At 54.0% G+C, this 27,911-nt stretch overlaps 3 protein-coding genes across 3 annotated transcripts; 1 reads left to right on the top strand and 2 right to left on the bottom strand.

The window, feature by feature from the left end:
- Nucleotides 1-489: 489 nt before the first annotated feature.
- On the bottom strand, nucleotides 490-10,940 carry TGME49_214900 (hypothetical protein). The gene is made up of 5 exons (XM_018779665.1): nucleotides 7,178-10,940; nucleotides 6,288-6,547; nucleotides 5,589-5,968; nucleotides 2,730-4,872; nucleotides 490-2,155 (listed from the first exon to the last, which is right to left on the bottom strand). Exons 1-5 carry the CDS (start codon nucleotides 10,125-10,127, stop codon nucleotides 1,031-1,033), a joined length of 6,858 nt encoding a protein of 2,285 aa, XP_018635718.1. The 5' UTR covers nucleotides 10,128-10,940; the 3' UTR covers nucleotides 490-1,030.
- Nucleotides 10,941-12,542: 1,602 nt separating this feature from the next.
- TGME49_214880 (hypothetical protein) lies at nucleotides 12,543-20,869 on the top strand. Its single transcript, XM_002370768.2, has 3 exons — nucleotides 12,543-16,628; nucleotides 16,925-17,134; nucleotides 17,839-20,869. The coding sequence occupies exons 1-3, from the start codon at nucleotides 14,456-14,458 to the stop codon at nucleotides 18,249-18,251; spliced, it is 2,796 nt and encodes a 931-aa protein (XP_002370809.1). The 5' UTR covers nucleotides 12,543-14,455; the 3' UTR covers nucleotides 18,252-20,869.
- A 2,640-nt stretch (nucleotides 20,870-23,509) lies between these two features.
- TGME49_214870 (ribosomal protein L9, N-terminal domain-containing protein) lies at nucleotides 23,510-26,716 on the bottom strand. Its single transcript, XM_002370767.2, has 2 exons — nucleotides 24,428-26,716; nucleotides 23,510-23,904 (listed from the first exon to the last, which is right to left on the bottom strand). Exons 1-2 carry the CDS (start codon nucleotides 25,831-25,833, stop codon nucleotides 23,832-23,834), a joined length of 1,479 nt encoding a protein of 492 aa, XP_002370808.1. The 5' UTR covers nucleotides 25,834-26,716; the 3' UTR covers nucleotides 23,510-23,831.
- Nucleotides 26,717-27,911: the final 1,195 nt, after the last annotated feature.

Raw genomic sequence — 27,911 nt, 5'->3', positions numbered from 1 at the left:
TAACCCTTTCCCTCTTTTTGACAATTTCTGTCGCTCGTCAGACCGAGCCGATAACGACGTGACCCGCCTCCAGAATTCTGCTAACTGGTTGTGTCCGCTGATACCTGGTCACATTTGTTAGACGCTGACTTCCCGGCGAAGCATCATTTTTCTTAAACACACTTCCCTTCTCGCCGTTAATACAGTCTCTCCTAGAAGCCATGTGCTCTACAAAGTAAAACGAAGCATTGGACCGAAACTGTCATACATAAAGAGATCTGTGCATGCAACTCGGCATTTCGCGTTCGCTACGTCATGTGTTTCCCGAGCTGTCAAGTGTTCTCTTTTCAAAAAGATGACAAAACAAAGCATGTGCCATCAGTGTCAGCCTGCCGCGCCACGCCAGGTTAGCCAACCCCCCACTAATCTCTGTGTTGTGCGCCAAGGAAAGCGACTGAAAACGCGGAGAGTCAGGCAGCTGACGCGCGAGCATTCCGTGCTCCGTTTTTCCTGGAAAGGTTGACATATTGAATGGACAGCGCAAATGCGGCGATAAGAAAACCTGCTCGGTTCTCAGCTTGCTGTGCGCATGAAGGCACGGTGCCTCCTAGAGGCGCGTCTGAGCGCCTCTGCGCTATGACGCACCCATCCGGTTCTCTACACTCTCTACACAAACGAATCGGAAAAATAAAGCACAGCGTTAACATCTCCTATGAAACAGCTCGGGGCGGCATTGCGGACGAGGGGAGGTCGGCACTCACAGCACACAGATACGCTGGAAAAATAGTTACTTTCTCTTGGTGCGGAAAAACGCGCCTGTCTCGGTATGAAAATCGAACAGCCAAAATCCCTGTAGACAGCCAATGATCGATGATGAGGGTTGTCGCAAGCTGCATAGACACGGACGTAGACGACGCGCGCAGGTCGTTCCGGGGCAAGAGACACCCCGATAACGGACTTCTCTCGTGTTCTTTTTTCAACCTATCGCACCCAAGACGGGGCCCGAACGCCGACCTGACAGTCCCTGAGATTGAGGCAAAGGGGGCAGGGTTCACCGTTTGGTTCTGCGACCGGGGGCGGCGCCTTCGGACTCCGCGCTCGAGTCAGCTGAGATCGGAGACGAAGGTTTGGGGGAGAAGTAGTTCCACCGAAGATGAACGCTGGGAAGAGACTCCCGAATCGAGAAGCGACGGGAGGCGGTGCGGCAAGAGGCAGACCGCCGCAGAGAGGGCGTTGAGTCGTAGATTTCGACGCTTGACGAGGATGAAGAGCGTAGAGAAGACAAGTCGACCGAGGCCGAGTAGGTGCTGTCCTCGCGCTCAATAGCAGAGACGCATCGCCGGAGAACTGCGCGCCGAGGACTTTCGAAGGCCACCATCCCGCCAGGTCCCGCGCCTGGGGCCCAGGCGTCCCACACGCGCGGGATGTCGGCAGACGAGAACATGGAGCCCAACGGGCCCGCTGTCTCCGAGCCGAACAGGCTGGTGCGGCGGAAGCGTACGGCGCGCGGGCCCGCGTCGTCTTGGTCTCTCTCTCTCTGCGTGTTGTCTGGGGCTCGCCTGGAGTCGCAGTCCCCTGCATGCCAGGTCGGAGAGTTGGAGAACGGCGAGGCCCGCAACCGAGCAATCCGCAGAGGCGATACCGGAGACAGCGTCGACGGCTCCGCGCGCGAGCGATCGGTTTCTACTGACTCTTCGTCTACTTCGGGGTCGCGGCCGGAAAACAGAGACTCCCGCGGAGACACGGCCGGCGACCCAAGCAGCATCGAGGAATGCTGCGAGGCCCCGTAAGTGCTCAGATCTGCTTCTGCGGCCTCGAATGCATGCGCGATGGGCTCCGCTTCCGCGGTGCCTTCCTCGTCCCCGTAGGAAGCCGCCTTGGGCGGACATGGCGTCCCAGGCGCGGTGGTTTCCAAAGACCTCTCGGACCGCATTCCAGTTTGCTCGTGCAGCTTCGACTCTCGCTTCTTCTTTGCCAGCCACGGAAATTCCCCGCCGCAGCAACACAGCAGCCAGAACGGCCCCTTTTTCTGTTTGTGTACCAGATGCAAACAGGTTAGGACAAGAATCATGAAGACAGCGAGAAACACATTCGACAGCACCGCGGTCGTTATGGGGACTCCTTCTTCTTCCTCGTCGCTGCGTGGGTAATCCGTCGGAGTCTGCACATCTGCAAGCTGAGCAGGAAGGCACAGAGGAAACAGGAGGAACAGGAGAAGCATGCATAATCGATGAAGAGATGAACAGAACTATGGGACGGCACAAACGGGTGAAAACTGCACACAAAAGCGATGGTGGAACTGTGTTGTGGCCACATATGGTGATGACCAGGAACGAAACAGCAAAGCGATGAAACCGGAAACCAAGAACACTCGGCAATCGAACAGAATCCTGAAAAGCAGAACCATCCTACATGTGGGGAGCTCTGCTTCCACCGTCTCCTAAGGTCGAGTTGAGGGACCCTCTGTGGGAAGGCCCCTCGCGAGTGGTTGAGCCATCTTGAGGCGGAACCACATGCATATGCTTTTTTTAGCAACTCCACCCGACAACATCCCTCTCATGTGATGTCGAAAAGGTTTCCAAACTTCGCTGTTCTCATCACAGAGGTTTCATTTCTGCAATTCTCTTCGGCTGAACAAACATCCCTTCGGGTCTGTTCAGAATGATTCAGGCACCTTTACACAGAGACTTGGCATCTTGTTACGGAATCGTTGCGGCGACGCACTGGCTTCATCCACTCTCAAAACGAACCTCGATGTTTCTGTGGTCGAGGTGGACGTGAACCACCCGAGTGTCTCTTCCACGAATTCGCCTTGTCAGTCGCAGTTTTGCTTCCTCCGCAGTCATTTCGAGGATCAGATCGTCCGCGGACGCCTCGCGTCGTGCAGTCTTGTACCGGACCGCAAGGCCTTCAATAAGGACATGAACAATCAGATGACCCGGCTGCCAGCCAAAGGCCAAGACTTCGTCGGAGCCGTAAAGCGGCGCGGCATCGGCGCCATCTGCACGCCTGGCGTCTCTCCCGTTCTTCCATTTGGACGAAGAAGACGAGCTGCGGACCCTCGCGCCTGTCTTGGGGAGAGACGGCGAGGCTTCTGTCGAGGAGTCAGTCCGAGTGCTCTCGTACCGCTTGCCGAACCCTCGAGTCTTTTCCAGTCTGCCAAAGGCGCATTTCAGTCTCTGCTTCTTCTCGGCCTCCACGTCGGTTTCCGTCGCCGTCTCTTGGTCCCCGCTTCGTGTCTCCTTTCCAGACGTCAAGGTCCCCACAGGGTCGCGGCCGGGGCCTGACACCCCGCCCTCCGAACGCCCCGCGGAGCCTCGTCCCTGTAGACCTGCGCCCTGACGGTCGGGGACTTTTTCTTCTCCATTCTCTCCTGCTCGCTTCCCGGCTCCGAGTTGTCGAGAGACGTATCTCGCTTGCTCTTGACCTTCAGACACTGGGCTCGTCGCCGAGTCCGCAGTGTCGGCCCTCCGTTTCCACGTCTCTCTTGGCTCCTCGCTGCTCCTCGCGTGGTCCCGCTTCTCGACGCCCGGAGTTGCCCCTGCCGAGGGCGGGAGCCCCGTCCAGCGCGCGGTGCCCAACACCTGGACTCTGTCCCAGGAGATGGTCCTCATGGCTGCCGCAACCCAGTCAGACGGTTGCCCGGAAATGAGCGTGTAGATTTCGTCTCGGACCTCCTGTTCGCCGTAGAACTCGACCTCCGGTACCGAGAGGTAGACGTGGACGTCAGGGTCACGCCGGGGGTCTGTGCCTTGCTCAAACACATCGATGGAGTCGATGCCAATCACCTCGACAGCGAGAGCGGAGACGCGTCCCGGCACACTCTCCAGAGAAGGGTCTACACTCAAATCGACGCGAAAGAGTTCCATCGCAGTCGTTGCCGGAACGTAAACTGGCGTTGCGCACCTTGGACTCGACGAGCCGCTGCTGCATTCCAGCGGCTCCGGACAATTTTCTGGGGCAGCCGTCGCGTCCTCGTTTGACGCCTCAGCTTCAGGCTTATCTCCGGTTTCCACCGACTCTTGCGATTCTCGTCCGTACCAGTGTGACCCCCACGCGTCCACCAGAGAGAGCTGCACAAGAATCCCCCCAGCTGGCAGATCTGCCTTCATCTTCTGGAGAATCGCCTGCGGAACCTCGCTGCCAAAGTCTCCAACCTCCAACCCCCGCTCCTCCGCTAACGAAGAAGATACAGGAGACGAGGACGAGTACGAGTAAGAAGGCGGCGAGGGCGAAGAGGAGAATGGTGACACAAAAGAGAGATGATTGGAGGGAAACGGTGCAGCATAAGACGTGGAAGAAGAGGAAGATGAGGAAAAAGACAAGGAAGACGGAGGAAAGGAAGAAGAGCTACCACGGCGAGATGACGCGACACCGTTATGGGTCGCAGTCCCGGCCGGCGGGAAGAACCTTCTCGGGTCCGCGCTCCGACGCATGTAGAACCCGGTGACTTGAATGAAGGGAAGATGCGACGCCACTCGTCTCCAGAGCGTCTCACAAGAGCTGTACTGAATGAATGGCGAGGGCGAAGCCATGGGCCGGCCTCGCTCGGGCCCCCCTTGGACTGGGTCTTCTTCACACACGTTGCCCAAACAATTCGACAGACGCCTGCAACCTGCCACTGGCGCCACGCGCTTGTCCACAGCCTGTTCGAGTTTCTTTCTAATCGCCTTCTCCACCACCTCCTGCAAAGCCCGCAAGGCCGCAGGACCGCTCAGGTCCGGCATCGACAACAGCGAGCAACCAGCTTCGTTCGACGGCTCAGCGGAGCTCCTGGGCGCGTTCTGAGGCTTGCTTGCAGCCTCGGGCGAAACGAAGGGCGACGATGCGGAAAAGGCTCCGAAAGAGCTTCCCATGTCCTCAAGCAGAAGAATCCCCACAGAGTTCTGGACCCTGTACAAAGAACGAGGAGGACGCAGAGCGCGAAGGTGAGATCTGTCGGGAGTTAGAGACACAGAGAGAAGCCAGCTCGAGAGAACAGGGAATAGAGCGCGAGAGGGACACCAAACGCGACATCACCGCTCGCCACGAACGATCGGAACCACGGTCGAAACAAAGAGAGAGAATGCTCTCGAGGCGGCAGCAGAGTCGGGGGGATCGTATCCACCAAAGAAACACTAACACTGTATGGCGGGCGTCAAGTGACAGCTTTGAAGAAGGCACTTTCTCTGAGTCAAGAGATGCACATACGTTTGAGCTTCCGCGTGGGAGCTGCGACCGCTGTGACTTTTATGCTTGAAAAAAGAAATAAAACGTCTGTTTTTATCGGAGCTGCACCCTTTTCAACTACGCGTCTCCTGCAGCTGCAAATACGTCCGAGGCACTGCAGGCGTCTCCATTTTGTTTGAGACCGCTTCGGCAAACACATGGACTTCGCGAGACTCACAGACAACATCAGCTCTGTGCAAAATGTGTGTCGATGAAACCCCTAGAGCGTCGAAGAACAAATCATCCTAAAACTCTAATTTCCCCCCCTCCCCCCCCCCGAGTGTTCTTCTAGCTGCGTCCTTTTTCGACAGTTTTTTCCTCTCTATCTCAAATCCGAGCACGGCAGTCGCGTCCCGAAAGCGAGGTCTCCTGCAGGATGAGGGGCCCACAATCTTCCCCACCTGGAAGTTGGTCCGGTATCGATTAGCGAGGAGACCGTCATGTAAGTCCACAACAGCGAGGTGTTGACGGCGCGTTGCATGGACCAGACGTCGAGGAGTCCCTCGGCGAGAGCCGCCCAGAAGAACGGGTCGTTTTTTTGGAGTTTGTTGAGTTCAGCAGAGCTCAGACCGAACAGATCCTCGCGCAACACACCCGTAGCAAACACCTCCCAAACGACGACCAACGTGGCAAAGAAGCCCCAAGAAGTCCGCAGCGTCTTGCTGGCCGGCGCCGTGTACGCGAGGCTGTACGCGAAGAAGGGCGGCTTGGTGCGAATCATCTCTTCGGCAAGCGCCTGGAGATCTGTCCGAGACTGAATTCGGGGTGTCAGTGAAGATATCTGAAGACAGAACAACAACAACACGATCTGTGAAGGTCGAGAAACCCACAAGCGCATACCACACCTCCACCGGGAGAAATATATATATATATATATATATATATATATCTTAGACTCTCGTGTGCACACCTTTGCACATACCACGAAGTTCAAATACACATATCCTTATATTTATATATGTAAATATATATATATATATATTTACGTGGGGTGTGTTCGTGAATAGGGTTACAGACTTCGTGCATGTGCGAAAAGAGGAAAAGTGGATGTTTTCCCAGGTAATTCGGTGGGTGCTTGGGACCCTTGTGCTTGTGCTCACCACCTGGTTGCTGATCTCATGGAGCGGACAGTCGCGAAGAAGTGAAAAAAAATTCGCGGGGCTTTGACCGTCCACGAGGCTGGCGGTGTATGCTTGCAGCGTCTTGAAGAAGAAACTTGTGCCGCCTTCTTGTTGCGTGTACGAGGGCCAGCGAAGGTGGAGGAGAAACAGAACGACAAACATTTCCGCGTAGTCTGGCTGTTGGTACAGTGAGTGGCAGAGCCGCTTGCGGTTTTCTGGGGAGAACAGATACGCCACGCCTGAGAAAAGAAGACGAACCCAAGTCGAGCGGTGAACAGATCAAACAGGATGCAGGAGACGCGCGGAAAAAACCAAAGCAAAACAGAAGGATAGGGAGAGAGGCTCACTCGCGGTCCATCATCGAGTCTTCGAGTCACGTGAATGACACCCCACAAGAATACGAAGGAGACTGTTTCTGCATGCATGGATGTAAAGTCCCGTCCCTCTGCTCCACACACGACAGAGCAACAAAAGTACAAAAGACGGACGAAAAGCGGACGCGGGCACTGAGAGTGAAACTCGACAGAGCAAACAGCGCGTCTGACGCGTCGGCAACGAGCGAGCGAGAGCCAGAGGCGAGAAAAGCAAACCGGAAGGAGACAAAGGGAAATGGTGGAGCAGCCCGTTAGAGGAAACAGGGTCTGAGAGAGAACAACAGGTCACATCCGCGACGTTGAAAAAGACTACATATTCATCATAGAAGGAGACAGAAGCGCCAGGAATCGCTGAAAGCAACACTTTGTTTCCAGTGCCGCTTGCGCGGTAACGGCGAATGCGATCCCTAGAACTGCACTCTCTTCACGGATCTCTCGTAAAAAAGAACTCGAAAGGATAAGACTTGTCTCTCTGCAAAATACAGCAATCCTTACCGTCTCCCGGGGGGCCCCAGAAATGGTCTCCAGGTCCGTCGTCGCTGTTGTCTGACGCCTGTTCTCCTCTGTCTGCTATGACGTCTCCGGCGCCTTCCTTCTTGTCTTTCTTGTCTCTGTTTCTGCCGCTTCGCATGCCTCCGCGTTTCTTCTTCTCGCGCACCTGCTCGTCCTCGGCTTCTGTCTCCTCGATGCGGCTCGACTTCGTCAGCGGGTCGTGTGCCCCGCCTTCTCTTTTTGCCGCGATGCGACTTCCCTCCACTTCAGCGCCGTTCGACTGCAGGGCGGTACTATTTCCGCGCTCCAGTCCCCTCGACGGGGACGGCGCGTGACTGAGGTGCCCTCTGGAACCGGAGCGATCTGCCTTCAATCCATGCTTTGATCTGTCTCCTCCCCTGTCGCTCTGCGGCGAGCGAGGCCTCGAGTCTGGAAGCGAAGGGGTCTCGCCTTGTGTGGGGTTTTCCTGTATCTCGGTCAGCGAAGCCACGCCCTTGCCGATGAGGTCTTTACCACCCCACAATGTCTCCGCCTCCTCTCTCTTGTCCCCCTCGTCCCGCGCCGCTCCCGCGTCGTTGCCCCTCTCCATCTGCACCGTGGGAGGTCGCTTGCCCGGCCCTCGATACGCGTAGCGCCGTCGTCTCCGGGAGGCGGTAGGTGTCACAGGCTGCGCCTTGTTTTCACTGGTGGGGCGCGAGATCGTGCCTTCGAGCCCCGGAACCAGCGGGTCAATGCCGGAGGAGACAGGAGGCGTCGCCTCGCCGGACCCGACCGAGGTTGGGGACCTCTCCGGGGTTTTCCGGCGCCTCACAGCGCGCTCTCGACCGCCATATCTGAAATCTCGCTGTCCAGCGCCCCGGCGCCTTCGCCTGGGGCCTGTGGACGGGTCGGGGAGACTCGAGGACGCCACTGGCGACGCTGGCAGACTCACTCGGCCCTCCTCTTCGACTGCTATGTGGCCGACGTGCTGCCTGCCGTTTCGCCCCCCGCCAGGGCCTCGAGCCTTCCGCGAACTCGAAGTCGGAGACAAGTAGGAAGCGAACTCTGTGGGGTCGTCGCGGTCGCCCAGTTGGTTCACTGGAAGGCGTTGCTGGCGTCTCCTCTGAGTCTGCAGCCTCCTTTCGCGGTTGCGGCGGCGGCTCTTGCCTGCCGACTTCTCGCTGGGATTTTCGAGGGATTTTTTCTTACCTTCCTGCTTTCGAACACGCTTCGCCTTGTCCGCCCTGTTCTCTCTGCTGTCTCCGGACTCGGTCGCACTGTTCTCGCGCTTCCAGTCCTTCCTGCTCTTGTTCGGCGAAGAGAACGCAAACGCCTGCCTTAAGTGCCTCTTCAGAGACGTCACAGAGATCTCCCCTCTCTCCGCACTCGTCTCGCCATTCCCAGAACCCCCTGAGGCGGAGGCAGACGCGCTGGCGCCCACCGCCCCCGACGCCTGGGGGGCGGCCCGCCGCTTCGAGGCTGGTGAAGAGAAGGAAGCCGGCGGAGCGGAGTGGCGTCGCCGCTCCACGTTCAAGCGGCCTCCATGTTTTCCGGACGAATGGCCTTCTTTTCCATCGTTCAGAGCGCGATCGTTCCTCTTCCCCGCGGTGTTGTCTCCGGAGCTGGCCTGTGTCGCCCCCCTAGGCGCCCCGGGCGCCGACGGCGGAGTCTGCGTTGCAGCGCCACGGCTCGGCCATCTAAACAGTCGAGAGAGATGAGACGCTTCTGACCGCACTCTCAGGAGCTTCTCCTTTTCCGGTGCCCTCTTCCCCGCGGTAGCCTTCCCTCTGTCTTTCTCCTTCTGTTTCTCGGCTGGTTTCTTCGCCTCCGCGTGAACCTGGGTACGTTGCGTCTCCTTCTTCCCCGCGAGTCCACCTATCTCCTTCGGCTCTCTGACCCCCTGGACCTCGTGTTCCCTCTTCGACTGAGGCCCCTGGAGGGGCGCGGGGGTCTCCCCAGTTACGCCTTCTCTCTCGCTCCCCGCCACCTTCCTCTCCAGAAGAGTCACAGCATCGATTGCTGAGAAGCCACCAGACGAGGGCGCAGAGACACGGAGGGCAGACTCATGGTGACCCGGAACAGAGGCTCCGAGAGCCGTCTCACTCCCCAAACTCAACAAGACAGGGTCTGGGCCGGCCACAGGTGTGGAAGAAGCTGGGGCTTCGTCCGCGTCGCCAGGCGGGCGTCTCCCTTTGGCAACGCGATTCACTTGCAAGCGGCTTTCCGCTTCAACGCCATCCGACTGTGGACGCGACGGCGCCTTCAGCGCTGTTTCTCGTAAATGCCGTACGGCGAGTTGTGCCTCTTCTGGACCGCCTGTCGTCTCGCGAGTCCGTATGTCCCCTCGACTTTCTTCCTCGGGTGAAGGCCCGTTCCTTGGGTGGGAAGACGAAGCAAGAGAACCGGAGTTTATCAGAGACGCAGATTCCTCAGAGGGTTCCCCCTCGCCCTCGTCGCGTCGAGCGCCATTTTGAAGACTCGCTATCTCTTCTACACCCTTCTCGCCTGCAGCACTGCGGGGTTCCCCGACGACCGCGTTGGTGTCACCTGAAGTCTCGTCAGGCGGTGGAGACAGTCTCCTCGCATGCAGTCCCGAGTTGCGGGCCTCTGAGTCGCGGGGTTCAAGAGTTGGAAGTCTCTGGGTCGCTTCAGACTCGCTGAACTCAGGAGTGGCTCCAGTGAGGGGGGTGCGTCGAGACGAGGCGAAGACAAGAGGGAGGCTAGAAAGCACAGAAAGCACGCAGAGGAAGAGACACACCTGGAGAGACAGAGAGATGGGTGGAGAGTTTCGGGGCGCCTGAAAGGAGTGGTGGAGTCTTGGCGCACGCAGCGAACTTCTGAGGGCGGCATTGTGCGGAAAAGAGTTCTCTTGTTCTTTTCTGCCTTGCTTCTTCGCGACGGACTCGTGGAGAAAGAGGGACAACGCTACCACGTCTCCGTCCTTTGTTCTTCTCACATGCCTTGGTTCTCCCATCCTTCCCTCTCCTTCCCTCCTTCAACCCACATATTGCCTTCGGAAACTTGAAAAACAATGAAGCAACGGGAAGCTTGGTCACAAGCACAGGGCGCCAGCAGAAGAAGCCGGAAGCAGCTGGAGAGACTTAAGGCAGACGGACGGCGGGGGGGGGGGGGCGTTGTAGGTAGCAGATCCTGAATTTCCAACTTTCCTACAGGGTGGTTGACGTCCTCAGGACGGAGGTGTAGATTTCAGTGAAAAAACGTTTTTTCTGTCCTCTCTGCGCTACGTTAAGGCAGAATAGGCCCTCCGTCGGAAATCAGAGAGGAGGGTGGGGTGCCGGGAGGGGGAAGACTGCCGTTCCCCCCGCCTGCTGGCGATTCTCCCCAAAAACGAGGAGTTTAGGGTCTAGCGTCTGAAAGGGTTCGAAAAGTAGGAGTTTCTTCTGCTCACAACGAGGAAAATCCCCGCTTTGACCTCCGGCAGAAACGCGAGAGAGCCGCGCGAGTCCTCTCCGCACAGAGGGGACCTGGAGGCATATGTCAAACGGACTGCGTGGCGAGATCCGTAGCGAAAACTGTCATACGGCACTCGACATTCAAAGAAAAACTTTGAGGGTGATCTGTTGCGAATCCTCGAAACTCTTCGCGTATCCGCCGCTGTCTGTGCCCGGAAAAAAAACAGGTTAAAACCCGTCAAGAAACGAGCCTTTTCTCAGGGAAGGGGCCTGCTGCCGACACTCGGCGCGGCCTCTGCTTTCCTTCTTCCCCGTGGTCTCTGACGAGCGTTTCTGCTGCTCTATTTGACGGATTTTCCTTCGCTGTTCGTCGCTGAACTCGAGTTTTGTGTGAGACACTGGTCAAGGTTCTCTGTTAGAGAAGAAATTCCAAGAGAACCCGCAAATGTCTTGCCCGAGACGCCTCTCGCCCAGAGGCAACAGCGCACGAGCCGATCGACTTTGCCGAGCAGCTGCACAAATATCTACAGACGGAGACACATGAGCTGCAGAGTGTTCCCCCCGAGTTTTCCTGTCGGATTCACTTTCAGAGGAGAGGCAAGACAACGCTTGAACGTTGAGTTAGACTTGGTGCCTCGGCGTAGACCTGGCTTTGTTGGGACGTTAGTCACAGAAACGAAAATTATGTAAAACCCTGAACGCAGGAGCAAACACCTTCAGGAGGACGGCGTTCTGGTGCCAAGGTGTCACTGGGAAACCGCACTCTTCGTTTTTTACAGTGGAACTGTGGGTTAGGAAATCTCGCTGTTATTTCGCTTTTGGAACAACACCATCCTGCCAAGCATACTGTTCCGAGGCGACCAGTTCTCTAGGGTCCAGAGGAAATCTTCGCAGCATCGAGTGCAACCCTGGCAAGCAGTGACGGCTGCCGAGGACAGAAGCGCTCTCTGGGGAATCCCCGATGCGGGAGCTGCGGTGGAACAGAGAATGCAAGCGACTTTCGGTCGGTAGTCCGGAGATAGGTCCACCTCGGAAAAAAGGAAGACTGAATAGATGATGAGAAACTTTCAGCGTCGAGAACGGGGTCTTACCCCACAACAAAAGTAAAGAGAGAATACACTATCTCGAAACGTAGCGTCTGGGGACCCTAAATTGCTTCGTTGAATTCGGCCAGACCAGCCTGTCAAGTGGTTCCTTTCGTATGGAACGTACCGAAATATACGAGTCTGGTACAATGGCTCCAGAGAAGCAGATTCCATCAGCGATTGTGGATTCTGTAGGCAGAACATAGCGAATTGCCATTTCAAAAGCGATCGTATGGAAGATCCTAGACGCTGCGACATGAAGCAAATGGACCCAGTACATGCGGAAGAAACGGTCCAGTGTTGTTCAACATGCTGAAGTGTGGCCAACAGTCTGCATAGTCTATGTGTAGGTCTGAGCCAACTCAGTGGGAGGATAGGTGCACTCCTCCAGAGCGGGCAAAGGCCAGGTGACAGTGAGGCGTTTTTCCAGGGATGTCACTTCCTTACAATAAAGCCAGAGCTGTGTGTTCCTAAAAAAGCGCCTACGCCTGCTCGGCAGACTCAGTGAAAGACAATTACTCACGGTGCGCAGTCAGCGTGATGCAGCATGGTGACAGCTCAGCGAAGGAAACGGACTACAAGTGAGACTAGAGAGTTTCTAACTTGCTCGCCTGACTGTTTTCTGCAACTTCTTCTGCAGCGAGTATCTCGAAGAAGTGTTTGTGTTAAGCTTGTGAGCGAAGGCCGTAGAGCTTTCCCAAGTGTCCGCTTCGATGCAGCACACATCTCGCTGAGGCCGAAGCTCATGTTTTGGGGTCTCATGACTACTAGACTGCATCTGTCTACGACCACACGCTTAGCGTCGTTTCTGATTCGAAGTTCTGAGGTAGACTGACAGGGACAAGCGTCTCCCCTGCAACGCACAGCTAGAGTGGTAGAATACCTTTGCATGCACAATCTCTTCAGTCACCAGTTCTCCCGAGCCGTACATTGACAACATCGGCACGCCTGAGTCGATATTCCAAAAAACTGTGGGAACGCAGTTCTACGATTCACACCCGAAGTATCTACAGTGCGACAAACCACTCGCATCTGCGTAGACTGTCGTCTTTGCCACGAGAGATTTCTCCAGTTCCGACTCGCAGTGTCCAGGTTCCAGTTGGTCGAGCGGATCGTTACGAGAAAGGCGGCCGATCTGTGCAGCAGAGGGTCCAAGACGGCGAAATTGCTTTTCGCGGAAGCTCGTGAGGGACTGACTTAACAGAAACCTTGCCGTTGCTTCCTCAGATTTGAGTCTCAGGTGGAATTCAGCAGAGCACCGGGTGGATTCTTTTGGCTCTGTTTCTAGCTGAACTGTGGACCGCTGATGATAAGGGAAAGCCCAACCCTGGTATGATTCTCTGATGCTCGGACCTCGCGTACTTGGTCAACCAGTGACTTTCCTTGAACATCCAATGTTTTCGCCGGCCCTTTCAGCGTCGACCTACACCGGTCTCCTATCGGTGTCTTTTGCGTGTCGTGTTTCGATGAGGAGAACAGCTGAGCATGAGTCGAATTCCTAGCGCAGGACGACAATTTCTTTGCAAGTTTCTGGTGTTTCAAGACCGGTTTTCTTTTGAGGTGCACTTGCTTTCCTTTGTTTACAAGCTTGCGTGCGGTGTCACCGAAACCGCTTTTTCGCGCCGGGTTTCACGTCTTGACGACAACCCTGCTCCTGATCACCCTTGCAACGCAACCTCACGAGGAACGGTCGCCGTCTTGTTCGGGCGCGCAGCCGGGTGGTGTCGATGCTCTTTTTCTCAAGCAGGCCGAACGTGGCTGGCATGAATAATTTAGGCATAACGACGGCATTCCAGGCATTTGTCTGCTGACTTCTTACAACTTGTGCATGGTTTGTCTCCCGTGTGTCAGCGCGAAGCCTCACACAATCGTAGTTCCCCGGTCGTGAGTTCGGCAACGAGGTAAAGCTCGTTTTGCGTGTCCGGTGAACTCGGCAGCCGCGCCGCGCATATCCACGTCGAGCGCCGTCTGCGCGGCACACAAGAGTTCAAGTGTGTGCGAAGGCCCGTACGAACAGAAGTTTCGGGGCAGTATATCTGCAGAGAAACAAGACCCTGTGACAAAGACTTTTGGTGAACTTTCGAAGGGAACCCGGCAAGGTGTCTCTCGAGAGTCATGCGTGGCAGTTCGAACGGCAGGTGCCAGCGACTGGTGTGCGTGTTCATGGCTTTCTACGCCACACCATTTCCGCCTTGATTCCATTTTTTCTCTTTCCCTTCCACTTTCTTCCGCCAGAAGTCGTTTAGCTTCCCTTTCTGCGCAAGCTTCCCGTGTACGTGGCTTCGTTTTACTCGGACCAGCGCCAGGCAACGGCTCGTTGCACGGGAGGGCTCTCGATCTCGAGCTCGCTCAGCTCGGGCCGAAAATGACTGCAACTGGGAACAATTTTGGGGGCTTTCCACATTCGAGTTTATTTCCATTGCCTTCCACGCGTCTTTTCCTTTAGAGATAGCGTGACTTTCCTGTGTCTTCGTGGGCGTTTGTTCAAAGTGACCACCTGCGTCACTCGTGGGCTCATTGACCAACGCCATGAGCGCGCCCTAGACAGGTCGAGCTGCTGTCGTGGATTTCTGCGGGAGTGTTTGTCTCGAATCCACTGTCCGCGTAGAGGGTTGACCTTTCCCCTCCAATTCAGTCATGTTATTGTCGCTGATATCTTGGAATAAACCCACTGCACCAGTCGCTTCCACTAGATTCGCCATACTGCTCACAGGCCACTGAAGAGCCAGCCTCGCCGCTAGCTGTGTCTGTCTCGCCTCCTGGATTTTTTTGGCTTCCGTCAGCCTTTCCAGCTGCATCTCGACATGCTTGCTCGAGAGGGAATTCTTCAGGAAATGGTGAGCCCAGGGCCGCCGAAGGAATCAAAGTTTCCGTGGAATGGCACCGCTCTTACCGGTGTGCCCCGCGCGCTCAAGTCGGCTGGTCGCGCCCACGGTGGAGAGTGCAGTTCTGGCGAGAACGTCGAAATGGGTGAGTGTTCAAACACATCGACCTGTTACTGGTCGTCGGATGGAAGCATGTCTCTAGACGAAACGCAGAAGTCGGATGGACTCGAGGAAAGCCGACAGGGGGACGACAGTCCCTCGGTCTTGCTTCTGGAGAGGGGCCAGCCGTTGTCCTCGCTGTTCAGCATGCAGGACCACGCCGAGAACGAGCGTTTTCCCTCCACCTTCTCGCTGGTCACGAAGCCCTCGGGAGCCACTGTTGCTTCGTCTGCCGGAGAAAACTTCCCGTCAGTTGTTACCCCGAGACTCCGTGCCCCGGGGACGAACAGCCGCGACGTTGTCCTGGGGCTGCTGAACGAGTTTTTGCAGTCGCTTCCAACTGCGAATATCGATGAAGTTCTGAAATCCCTCGAACCCATTCGCCGCCACGCAGAGTCTAGCCGCGGTTCCTTCACGGACTCTGTGAGCGAAGACGCTTCCAAGACCCTTTTCTCCGGCAAGGGGGCCTCCGACAAAGGGAAATACGGGCAGAAGCTGGATGCAAAGGGCGGAAAAGAGCAACAGGAGACGGGTCAAATTTCGTTCTTAAAAGGCCAACGCAGCTCGGCGACCTCCCTCAACACCGCCGCTGCCTTGTCTGGTGGGCGCCGAAGATCCAGTGTGAGCAGCGCAAGTGAACGCGAGGGAAAGATGCATGAGTCGTCCGATCGCCGAATCGTCCGGAAAGAAGGCAACACGGTAAAAACGCCTCCTCTCCCTTCCTCTGCCCGACGACCTCGCAGGCCGGCTCGCGGGGAGCGGCCTCCTCTGGAGGGGAAGCGCGCTGCAGCCGCAAAACGATCTGAAACGGAGGCCCAGTCTGGTTCTGAACAGCAGCGGTTGTTTTCTTTTGGCCGTCAGCAAAAAGACGAAGAAGAAGGCCCCCGTTCTCCGCCCGGCAGTGTGTCCCAGCGAAGCGTGGCCGAAGCGAGAAAAGGTCTTGTAGACGAGAAAGCGCTCAAGAACAAGAGTGAGTCGCCAGGACAGAGTGGAAACGCGCAGGTTGGCGCGTATCCCAGAGAGATAAAGGACAGAAAAACGGAAGACGACCAGCATGCATGCAATAGTGTTAATGGCGATGGCACCGGACGATCCGTTTCACAGTTCACAGAGATGAGGGCAAAAGAGCTCGTAGCAAAACAAACTGAGGATCTCCGCGAGTGGCTTGGCTGGGCCGGATCCTTGGGGTATGTCCCTGGCCTGTACAGCTCTGCAGTAGCGGGGATAGGCGACGCCTCCTCCCTCTTGGCAGCCGGCAATCACGTTTCACTCGCCCAGGGCAATTGCCGACCCAGTGGCTTGTCCCCAGGCGGCTGTCGGGGCGTTTCCCAGCACGTCGCAGAAAGTCCTGACTGTGGGTTTACCCTAAACCCGTCGGTGGACCTAAGCGCGCGATCCCCGAGCTCCGCGGCGTCCTCGGTTTTCTTCCCGGGGAAAGGAGGTTTTGAAGTCTCCCTAGGTTCGGATGCTTCTCAGGGCTTGCAGGGGACGTACTCTGGATCACACCTCAAAACAGTGGCCGTGGGCGGTGGCGAGAAAGGGGGCCCTCATTCTCACCAGCCACCTGCAAAGGGGACAGCTGGCCTCGGGCCCCAGGCCCGCGGGGTTGCCCCGCCAGACCCGCTGTACATTGCCGTAGGTGAATCGTCCTCGGCTCAGGGCCAGCCGTCTTCGAGGACCGATGGCGAGAAGTCCGATCAGCAAGTGGCTATGCCGCTGACGCAGATCGATGAGGAGACAGGGGAAGATATAGATGTGATTGCTCTGCCCCAGAAACTACTGCCTGTCACGCCCAAGCATCTCCTGCAGACGCCCAGACCCGCCTGGCTTAAGGGCACACCGACAGCTGCGCAAGCTGCTGCCGACTGCCAGGCAGCTAGCGCGGCCCTTCGTCAAGCGGCGATTGCGGAGCTTTCTCGCACAACACCAAGAGCGGGGCAAAAGTCTGAAGTCACGGAAGACTCCCACACCGATCGAGACTCCCAAGGACTCCGTAAGCCGATTTGAGCGTTGCAAAGAATGAACGCGAGAAGTCGCTTTCATTGAATTACTGCATCATTAACACCTTCATGTGTATACGCACATGGTCATCTGTGCTTTTGTGTTGCCATGGCTGGGGTCCTCATTTCCGTTTTCACTTCGCATGTTCAGTCAATGCTTCGTTTGCTTCGCATGCAAAATACTCGAAGCCTTTCGCTTCTTCCCTCAGTGGACGTCCCGATGCTCTTGTCCGCTATCTCGAGTGACAGTCGGTCGTTCTGTTTCGTGTGTCTGTTCGCCTTTCCTCAGGTTGTCCCTCGCGACGGCAGGAGCCGGAGGCCGGAAAGAAAGGCAATGCATGTTGGAGCGGATCCGCGCTCTGTGGCATCGATCGGTCTTCTATTGCGGAAACCGACCAGGGCTCCGAGCTCGCAGAGACAGCACGCCCTGTTTCCGCTTCTGCAGTGACGCTAGATGAACTCTTTCCTCAGAGGACGAAGTCTGAAAAACATTCGTGCAGTGAGGCTCTGAGTTCCGAGACACACCAGAGACCGAGGAAATGAGGGCGAAACGGAGACTCGAACGAGTGGAGAAAATTTAACCCTTAAGGAGATGCATCAGGAATGGATACAGCTTTTGTGCACCGTGTTTTAGTTCAGTTTCCTGTAGGCTCTTTCAGCCTTTAGGAATTTCAGTGCGTTTCTCGTCTTTCTCGTGCTTGTCCACTTGCTTGTCCACTAACACCCACATCATGCGTGTCTCTAGTTGTCTCCGTCTTGCTTTGGTCTTCGTCTCCAGATGTATTCGTTTCAGTCTGTCTCGCTTGTTAAGCATAGCGCTTGGCCCTCTAGTAGCGACAACTGTGCTCTGTGGCACACCCTCTGCCATCTTTCCGAGGATCCTCTTGAACTGTTTCTTTATCCTTCACACTTTACTGTTATGAGTACCCTGCTTCTTGTCTCTCCGTTTTCCCGTTTTGCGCAGTTTTCTCAGTTCCCGGTGTATAGGGTGCTACATGCGCGGCAATAACAGAGTTTGTAAAAAGTCGACTCGAGGTCGTTGACGGTGAACCTAATGTCGTACGATATAGAGATCCAACACTTTTAGCTGCGTAGAGCAGTCCTCTGGGAGATGGTGTGTAGCAGTCATACAGAGTTTAGTTGTCTGTGTGGCTTAACAACGTTTTAGTTGATTATTCTGGCTTGTTGTGCGTGTCCGTGCAGCCATGGCCCTCTGGAGGTCCCTCTGCTCGTCACCGGATGTCGGAGCCGTGTTCTCTCGTAACCCGGCACCGTTGGTCCGTCGCAGAGTGCCTGATGTGTTCATGGTCTTCGATCCTGAGCAGTCCGGTACGACCCCGCTGTCTCGTCTCTCCCATCGCAAACTGCCTGCTGGCGTCTTCGGGCCTCCTGGTCATATGAACTACGCAAGGGAGCCCCTGCAGTTCCTGCCCGATCCTCTGCATCCCGTGGCTTTCCCTTCAACCCACAGTTATGTTCCTCTCAACAATCAGATCCTCATGTCTCCAGAGGGTTTTGGAGTTGCTCCCTGCTATCCGTATGGGGGAGCTGAGGCAGACGCGTATATGAACACTGCCTCCGCCCTCTCTCAATCTCACAAAGATACTATGGGATAAACCATGTTGGTTGATGATTCGCGAGAAGTTTCTGAAATGAGTCGCAAATTTGGGGCCAAACAGAGAAACACACCCGCTGAGCGGACTCGGGTGCCTCGCCAAGAGAGACGGTACAGAAAACATCGTGTAAATTCTTGCTTATCGAGTGTACGCAAAACGTGATTACGTTTGCATTCGCGTGCTGTGCCGCTGACATCAGAGGACTGGTGTTTCATGAGAAAGGAAACGACAGCACGGTTCGCCGTGTCCATCTGCTGGCCGGCGACACTGAGGGGCATGCAACTATGAAAAGGCGTAAAGAACTTAAGGGTCTCTTAAGATCTTTTGTTCTCCTTCTTCCCCACTATCTGTCGTGTCGGCCTCCACTTATAAGCCTGAATCGTAAACTGTCTAAGGGTGGGAGAGAACAACAGGTAATACTGTATAATTTCTGTGTAGAAAGATCCTCTACTATATGGGTGCTAGGCGAAAGTATCGTGGAAGTTTATGAAGGACTTCCGTTGCTATATGTTCTCCCACTGGAGTTTTGCTTCGTTTTTCTCTCTATAGATCCACTAGAGGGTTGCTGTATTCTGTAAATTAGTGGAACAGGCTCTCGTCAACAGCAGGCGAAAGAGCAATGGGGTAGGGCAGAGGGTTCATGCGATGAGAGAAGGGCATCAGTGTTTCGTATGACTTTCTGTGATAATGCAAATTGATGAACAAAAACATAGTAAAGTGACTCGCTTCTCCCCTTTTGAGAGGGAATGGAAGTAGGAAGCCGAACTGAGATGGAAAGGTCAGAGTTTGGAGAGCAGCGATAGGTCTTGCTTTCGTAAGTGTTTCTTTTACGAACACTGTTGTCCCGGACACGGGGGCACATAAGTCAGAGGTCACACGAAGTGCCTGCTTACTTATGAGAGTCATAACTGGTGATTCTGACGATGCCCGGCGGCAATGACAGCATCTCTACTTTGTCTGATACTTCGCGGAGTGTCAGGTAATGACGGAAAAGGGTGTCGTTATTTCACATCTGCGGTTGTGTCTCTGAGCGTACTTTGCCGCTGCAAAGCGTATAACAGGGAGAAAATGTCTGTGTGTCTTTCACTTTGCTGTTGTTTGTTTCGACTACTTCGAGCACGTTGCTTTCGTAGTCACCATGGATGGAGCATTAGAAACTGGGATGGGCTATCGCGCATGGCCGTACCACATGCTTGCGCAGAAACCACGAGCACTGACTCGTGTTTTCTTTTAGGAGAGAAGAAATGAAATTTTATCAGATGACAAAAGGCGGCGAGATCCTTCTACTGCAGCGAAAGCCGCAGGGGTGAGAAGCCCGTTGCTACGCAGGTCCACCTGCCGAAATTATTGAGAGCCAACCGGGGAGCAAGTCAAGACAGACACGAAACAACTAATATTTCGGTGCGTTTCTCCTCTGCTCTGCGGTCGTCCCATACTTGAATAGAACACTTTTTCACGTTATCCATTCCAGGTGGAAAAAATGTGGACGGAAGCCTATACTGCTGTGAAATGTGTGCACTTAACGGAGCGAAAAGAAAGACTTTTGGTGAATGGTGGATCGCCATGGCCGCAAAAACGACGCTTCTTCTGTTGTGTAGTATATAGCAAATCATTCACTCTCTTATCTAACCACGAGGGCACCACGCGCTGAACAAAGAAAGGCTTGAAGACAGCAGACGCGAGGTGGCAATTCTAAGGCATTTCGTAGTTCATTTGGTGATTCTCTTTGGAAGCAGAAAACGCAACTGGGAAGAGGATGTCGATTTTGTTCTTCTGTGGTCTATCCGGCCAGAATGAGGTCCATCCCGTTTACCGTGCACGGCTCCTTATCCGAGAAAACAACCGGCAGATCAACTAGGTGCGGACATAAGTATGGAGACCTGCGTTACGCTCTTGGTGGAGCTGATCATGCCCGTGGAATGGTCGCGTTTCTAAAACTGCTGACAGAGACCGGGCTCCAAGTCGAAACGAAGGCTTGTGGATTCACAGGCACTTTTATTTCGTCTTTCAGGTGGCTTGAGAACGAAGCGGTATCTACGTGTACAGTTCTTGTAGCCGTAGACACCTGGAGGGCATCGAAACGTGTTTTGTGTACTTGGATAGGTCAGGTAGAGGACAGGCAGACAGAGACATTCACGGGAACTGATAGACTGAGGGGTTGGTAAATGTACAAAATGGAGACGATTGAACGCATGCATTGTTGATTTATGGCGGTACGTGACACGTCCACAGCGGACAGTACGGCCAGCAGTATCTCGATACAACGTCCGTTTTAAATAAGTGATCTGGTGCGTTGACGGGTGACCGGCTTCAGTGAGGAACTAGGTAAATTGCTTACTCTCTTCAGTCGATGAGAGTCGTTCAGGCGAACAACTAACGCCGCTAGTCGGGAGACGAATCGGTCGCGGATCCCGGTGTTCCTGAGAGAAATTTCCTGACATTGTAATTCATCTCATCGCACAATGAGACATCAAAAGATGCAGGGAGGTTGCTCTTCTAGGAATATTATCGGAGTTCTCATGGAGTACATGAAGGAAAATAGTTCAATATGCGTCGGGCGTTTGTACGAACGTCGAGAAGCTGGGGTTAAATACAAGAGCGCAGGGACCTACTTCGATGCATCTCAACTCTTTTATTACGTTAAGCAAGGCGGTTTCTCCTGCTGTATCTTCGCCAATAGCATTGTCATCAAGGTCGAGACATGTGATACGAACACAGCTGTTTTCAGTCATGTCCTTCAGTTTCTGCCTGGAAACAATCAATAAATGAGCAATAAAAGGAGCAAAATGCAGCAGTGTGCCTTTTCAAAGACAGCCGAAGGCTTCATCTTGCGTTCGGTCCTCTCAGGGAGAGGACTGCAGACATAACCTTTTGTGTCGTCCACGTGTGTAGCAGGTCGACTCTGAAGTTCTCTAACTGTTCCGGCTTTTCAACTACCTCCTTCTAGCCACATCGAAAAGCGTAGAAATGGACACAAGACCGAACTTCAACAGACGGAAGGGATGGGATGCATCTGTGTCTCCTCATCGTTTCTTCGTTACCCGAGCTGAGTGAGCAAATTCACATCGATATCGGCGTTACACAAGTCGACGTGCGTTACTTCTTCCCCAACTTGTTCAAGAGCATCTAGATCCTCTTGCGTCATGGTGCGATTTCGAATGGAGAAAACTGAACATATAACCGAAACAACAAAAAACGAAAACGGTTTTATCGTCTCTTCCCACGTAGCGCCTCTTTTCCAAAAGTTAGATAGATGTGTCTGAGCTCCAGTAGCCGATAGTGCCTGACATTCAAAGAACCGCTGTGTCAGCCTAAAACACCTCTGTTTTGGGAAAAGGAGTGATTCGTTACAAGAAAAAACCGAAGTCCGCTCTCAAGCCCGTTATCTGAGGATGCCCTATGCTTCCCCCTGTTTGATGACATTGTACCCTTGTTATGTGTGTGCCTGGTCGTGTTCTTATACAGCAAACAAATATATAAAAGCTTTCAGCCGGCTCCAAACTTAAAAAAGCACAATGCTCTTCCTTGTGTGTCATTATCTCAAACACTTGTTTGCATATGCCAGCAAACCCGGACAAATTGGAAACGGCTGCCGCGATTCGCCGAGCCGTCTTGAACCTCCAGTGCGTGAATGAAAGCCGTGTCATCAGTGCCTCTGTTGACCCAAGTGAACTTCGGGCGGACTTACTACTTGATTTTTCAGTAGGTTTCTCCTCGCAGTGCGGATTTAAGCAGACGTTTGAGTTGCATGTTTGGAGCGGTACTGCCATGGTAACGACGAGCGCAGCACGAAGACGACGATAGTGCACTTGAAGTGCTCTCCAACAACAGAGAAAAAGACAACTTTTTCTGCCTTGTAGAGAGAAACAAAAGATATGAGAATGATTTAGTGGGCTCTATCGAAGTGAGTTCCGCTTCTCCAGACGCCGTCGCATCGACAGCCGCCGTACGCACCTGTGCACTTTTCGCCCTTGTGAACGTCTTCAAGTAATTTCAAATTTTTGCAGCTCACCAACTATCTAAGAAAGTCTTAGCAAGTTACTGAACATGATTGAGCACGTGGCAGAGGATTTGCCTCATCGAATAAGCAAAACCCACACCGGACTTTGTTTCCGGTATACGGCATACGATAGGACGCTGACCGATTGTGACATGCGATAACGGCCCTTCTGGACAGGTGATTATTTATCAGAAGATCTGTTCTGGCTTGCCGTAGGCAGTGAAAACATGAAAAGGGATGTTGCCACTCCTAAATGCCTACCATTAAGCCCATTCCCCAAGTCAAGGAGTCCTCTTAATAAAAAAGGAGTCAACGGCGGAACAGGCACGCGGTGCTTGTGTACTTCAGAATCCTTCCATAACTCGAAGTCAAACATGCCTCAAGAAAACCGGCGCCCCTCTCTCCACAAGCAGCGTACTCTGTTGTACACGAAGAATTTTTCGAAGCGAGCACGTTATACATCTGCTTGGAAAGGACGAGCAAAATCGCAAAGTCCTAATGGCGGCATGTCTCCAGAAGCCGTTCTGGTGAACAGCGATGTGCAGAAGGGTGTTTCACCTCTTCCTCGCAGGTTTCGTGCATCCAATGGAATGGCTTTTCGCCAAACTCTGCACTGCTGAGCCAGTGTGCCAACACATGAAGACAGGCTTACAGAAACATATCACAAGGATAACATCTGCGATAGTGTTTTCCCTTAAAGGCAGCTACTGGCCTTTGCTGGTATTTCGTCTTTTCCGGCTTAGAAGATCATTAGCAAAAGGGAAATGCTTGGGCTGTACAGTGTTCAGCATCTGTGCCACGCGTACCGCGCCACCGGAATTCTCACTTCGTGATTACCCCACGCATCAACTGCCTTCGAAATGCGCATGTTTTCCCGCTCATCAGCTACACGGCTTCAGTGCGGCACTGAAAGTGTACACGCAGCGTGATCTAACACGGGAAAAAGGAGACAACCCCTGAGTATAGTGTGACAACACAGGATTCAGCTACTATGTTGATATTATTTATATTCGTATTGCCGGCTCTGTACGGAAACCAGAGTAGCACAAATGGCAATTACTCTCCAAATTTCTGAACGCGACCATCGATTCAAACTCGGGAGAGCGTGCTACCGTTCTGCGTTGCCAAGTGGTTTTATGCGCATTTTTCACCTTGTGCAAAGCGTGTCCGAAGCTCATTTAGCCAGCAAAAAAGAATGAATTGTCCACCTTTAACTCGAAGTGACGCTGCACCATATGTGTGGTACATCTCGGAAAGGGTGAGATTTTAGAGAAGTTGAGCTGCGAGAAGAAATCTGCCGACACTGGCAGTATCAAAGACCGGTGTTGAAATTGAGGATGTTTGTAGATCTTGCGCTTCGCGATGAGAGGGACAGCAAACGCAGAAAAGAACACTTGCATTTCCAGTCTGCATGCCGGAATACCATAGGTAAGAGGTTTTTAGGACAAGAGAGGCGGGCGACTTTTATTGCTGGCTACCTTTTTCCAACAAAGACACCAATCTTTAGAAGAGTTCCGCGAGTCTCTGCTCTGCAAAGAGAGCTTTCGTCTGGTACCCCAGGGGTCACTTTTCTCTACTTGTTACTCCTCGCCCAAAGCGAAATCGGAACGCCGAGCTTCTTCCTCCTCGCGCCTTTGTTTTTCCTGCAGTATCCTGTATAGACACCCCGGAAGCCACACAAGCAGCAGCGAGTCGTTTATTCTCAAGCTTGCATGCAGAGAAGTACCCCGAGGGGCACAGAACCGGACTAGATACATTTCCAAAACCTCGAATCTTGCGATTCTCTTAAGGAACAATGGCGGGACTCATTCGTATTCTCCACCACGACAGAGGCAGACTGGACAGCGCTGGATGTCTGTTCCCCGTTTTCTCAGTACCACACGAGTTAAACGTAATTCAGCTCCGTCTTCCATGCTGCCTTGTTACGGAACGACGTTTCACCGTTATTGACATTGCACTGACAAGTTGATGACACAAGTACTAACGAAACGCCGGTGTTGGATGGAATGAAGTTTATACTTCTGACACCAAAAAAACACTGGAAAACGCTACTCAGGTCCCCTGCTCCTTTTCAAAGAGAAGGCGGGGCGTTGACATCAAGAAAGCGAGTTCGCCGTGCTTTCTTCTCCCGCCAGCTGAGGGATCTGCCCACAGGTTCCGAATTCCGGCGACCTACCTTTCGGCTTCTTGTTTGCTGAGGATTTCGACTAGGAAGCTTTTTCTCGCCGTCCGGTTTTTGAGGGGAATGGTCGCGTGGACCGTGTAGACACCGCAGCGCGTGATCACCCCGTCTTGTCGCATTTTTTCCTCTTCGTCTTCTTCTCTCCTCTCGTCTGCTCTGCGCCTCTCCCTCCCACCGCCGCTGCCACTCCAGATCTGCTCCTCGCTCTGTTTCTGCCGTCTCCCGATCGCCAGCTGCGAGGGCAGGAGATCGAGTTCCGTCTCTTCACTGACTTTGTTGAGGAGGTCGAACAGAGAGACTCCGTTTCCACGTATCCGCGTCGGGTCTGTGTCTTCCGTGTTCACCAAGAACTGGGCTCTGTACTTGTTGAGGAAAGAAGCAACCGGCGCATGTCCTGCGTCTTCGCCTCTCGTCCCTCCCTCCGTTGTCAGCTCTTCCTCGTCTTCGCCATCTTCTTTCGCGCGTCGGGAGTCCGTTTGAAGGCTGTCTCCTTCCTCCCCGTCTCCTTCTTCGTCTCGCGCGCCTCGCAACCGGTTGTCTCCTCTGTCTCCGCCGCGCTCGCGCAGCTGCTTCCCGCCTCTGCCGGCCTGTGCCCGCCGCCTCCTCTCTTCTTCCTCCTTCTCTGCAAGGTAAAAGGCGTCGATGTTTTGCCAAGAAGCAACTACGGCGAGGCCCTTTGGCGCCAGGAACAGACGCAGCGTTCCCCGACGAACTTGCTTCAACTCGCCTCTCTTCCCCAGACCCGGGACCGCCTGCAAAAGAAGAACAGGAATGTACGGATTCGGTACGCGGTAGTGCACTTTCCCTTTGCTTATCGACGGATTCAGGTGAGAGATAGCAAAGCCGCGTCTCTGGCCTGCAAGACACCGGACGCCTGAAGCCGAGACAGCCACGGAAGAAAGCAGGGAAGATCCAGAGGACGGAGGCAGACGCCGACAAGTTCCGCTGGTGCTGACCTCTGAACTGCGTTCGGCGAGGAGGCGCTGCGAGCTCAGAAAGACAGAAGCAGAGAAACTCGCTGCTTCCCCATTCACACTCTGCTGCTCTGCCCCCTGAGATCTAGCCCTCGCGTTCCGTCCTCTCAGCTTCTGTCTCCCCTCTTGGGAGGAGAGAGACGGCGCAGAGCAATCTGCTTCGGACGCATGCACTGACGGCCTAAATCGAGAGACTGGAAGATACTTGTTCCCGCACCCAGGAAGCTCCCCGCCTCCCTGCAGGTCTTGAGAAGGCAGAGGAGACATAGGCGTCTTCTCTGCTGGGCGCGGCCGCGAGGGACAGAGACTTGGAGAGAAATGGCACAGATGCTGAGAAGAGGAGACTCGCAACGAGAAAACAGAAAGACTACCTCGGCCCGCGGAGGCCGCGCCCCTTGACAGGGCACTCCGCACACAGGAGGTCATCTGTGGAGATCCCGACAGAAGCGAAGACGCGCCGAACGAAAGCCAGCTGAACTGTAAGCGTGAAGAAGCTGTCTTTCCGACTTCGCGTTTTTCGACAGAGCAGATCACCGCGATGGGGGCTGGCACAGAACATCAAACCCAGTCCTGCTACTTAACTGAGTTGAGTAAAGCAAGGGTGAACTTGTGTGCGGCCCTTGTCTTGGAAGTCGTGTCTGTTTTTCGAGAGCTTTTGCCAGGTGTGCCGACTCGTGACCGCTGCGTAGAAGTCGCGACAGAGAAACGGGTGGCAGTGAAACGTTCTGAGCCGAGAAAACTCGAAAATAACGGCAGGTGACAGGTTGCGCCACGAAAAGAAACAGAGACCGGCGGCCTTTGTCCTTTGGGGTCAGAGAGGGAGCATGGAAACCGGGCAAGTGAGGCTGGTAAGCCGCCAAGACACAGCGAAACCCCAGCTCCTGAATGAACCGGTATGCGCTGTCCACAAAGAACTCCTTCACTTCGACTGAGGGTTCACGTACGCAAAAACCGTAAACAGACGAAAAGGAAGAAAGGCAGAGTTTGTAGAAAGATTAGAGACGATGTTCACCCGTCAGAAGAGAAGAACGCAGTGAGAAAAGCTTACAGACTGCCCCACTGAACTCCAACTGGCATGTACACAAACCGCGAATGGAGAAACACTGGAAGGTCTAACACACAAAAAAAACGTTTTTAGCGAAACGACACATGCTGGTCCTGTGCAGTTTTTCAGAGAAAAAAAGCGGTTCGATTTATCTTCCACAAGACTCACAGAGCCTCTATCTCAGCTTCGTTTTGAAAACGCATGTGCACAGAACAGCGTCGTTGCAGTCAAAGACTGGTGTCGCCTGCTTCTCTAAGATCTGTGTAGGCGAAAGTGGGGGAGAGAAAATAGGTTTCTTCAAAGGTTTCTTGTCTTACCACTCCAGCGTGAAGGTGGCTGTTCACCCTTTTGCTCCAAACTGCATGCAACCCGTTTGTGCCCGATGCCGAGCCCTGGATGTACTCGAGAGAGGAGGCGTTTTCGTAGTCTTGTTTGCCGTCTTCTTCTTCTGAACGAAAAAACTCTTTGCGCCTACTGTCTTCCGTATGCTCGCCGCATGTTGAAGAGACGAGAAAAAAGTGTATTCTGTGTGCAAAAAACACGGTGGCCTCTCCGAGGTGGTTTTCTCTGAAAAGCCAAGAGCGCCCGTCTCTCCTTTTCTCTGCTTCCGCGTTGCGCCTTCTTTCTGAACCTCTCTTGCAACATTTGTTGCAGCTGGCGTGTTGGCATCGACTTGAGCTCGTGCTTCGTGGAACAAAAAGAGTTTTCGCGATTGAGCAAGGGAGAAAGACACTTGAATTAACGCGTGACAACTGCCGTCGTGTGTACCCTGAGCCACAGAAGCCGCAAAGAGAAGTCTTTCTTTGAAACAATACACATTAGGGAAAATGTGCACCGGACGGGGTGGATTGATCAGCTCTGATAAAAATCGCGCGTCGTCTGAGTCGCACTCACGTTCGTGTGTGATGAAGATATCTGTGGGATTTCGGTTGACTAAGTCTGCCTGCAGAGATCCAGCGCCTTCGTGCAGAGGGGATGTTTGACGAGTGTTCAAGGAAAAGGGTATTTGTGGTTCCACGCAATGTCGAATAGCTTCTGACGAAAAGTCTCACTTGAAACGAGAGTTCGTGTCTGTGCCACAGAGAGCGAGGCAGTCCCTAACCCCACAAATACACCGAGTCCTGTCACCAGGTAGACTGAAAATGAAAAAGATTAATCTTTTTTGCCACAGAAACTGGCAAGTAGCACGCTAATCTCCTTTTAGCATGCTAATCTCCTTCGAAGCAGAAGCGCTCGCATTGTTGACTTCTTTTGCTGATGATAGGGTTAGCAGCTCGGCGGAAGTGAACGGTACGACTGAGATGCTGCTGGATATTGTCGTGCGATACTACGGTTCAAGCACCACATCGCTGAATTGCCTTGACATTCTGCTTCCCGTCTCCTGTTCCGTGAGCTTTCCTTGCACAAATCTCATCTAAAGCCCAGAAGCAGTATCTCCCCGCGTTCTTTTAAGTTGAAG

Source organism: Toxoplasma gondii, chromosome X (assembly GCF_000006565.2).
Source record: "Toxoplasma gondii ME49 chromosome X, whole genome shotgun sequence".
Lineage (NCBI taxonomy): Eukaryota > Apicomplexa > Conoidasida > Eucoccidiorida > Sarcocystidae > Toxoplasma > Toxoplasma gondii.
The sequence above is the reverse complement of the archived record's forward strand: the minus strand, read 5'-3'. Positions and strand labels throughout refer to the sequence as shown.

Coding starts and splice junctions, on each gene's coding strand:
- TGME49_214900 (XM_018779665.1), bottom strand. CDS start 10,127: ATGGGAGAACCAAGGCATGTGAGAAGAACAAAGGACGGAGACGTGGTA. Junction 4,873..5,588: donor GATACCGGACCAACTTCCAG/GTGGGGAAGATT, acceptor TTCTTTGTACAG/GGTCCAGAACTCTGTGGGGA. Junction 2,156..2,729: donor TCGACCACAGAAACATCGAG/GTTCGTTTTGAG, acceptor CTTCCTGCTCAG/CTTGCAGATGTGCAGACTCC.
- TGME49_214880 (XM_002370768.2), top strand. CDS start 14,456: ATGCTTGCTCGAGAGGGAATTCTTCAGGAAATGGTGAGCCCAGGGCCG. Junction 16,629..16,924: donor TCGAGACTCCCAAGGACTCC/GTAAGCCGATTT, acceptor GCCTTTCCTCAG/GTTGTCCCTCGCGACGGCAG. Junction 17,135..17,838: donor GTCTGAAAAACATTCGTGCA/GTGAGGCTCTGA, acceptor GTGTCCGTGCAG/CCATGGCCCTCTGGAGGTCC.
- TGME49_214870 (XM_002370767.2), bottom strand. CDS start 25,833: ATGACCTCCTGTGTGCGGAGTGCCCTGTCAAGGGGCGCGGCCTCCGCG. Junction 23,905..24,427: donor AGCAAACAAGAAGCCGAAAG/GTAGGTCGCCGG, acceptor GTGTCTATACAG/GATACTGCAGGAAAAACAAA.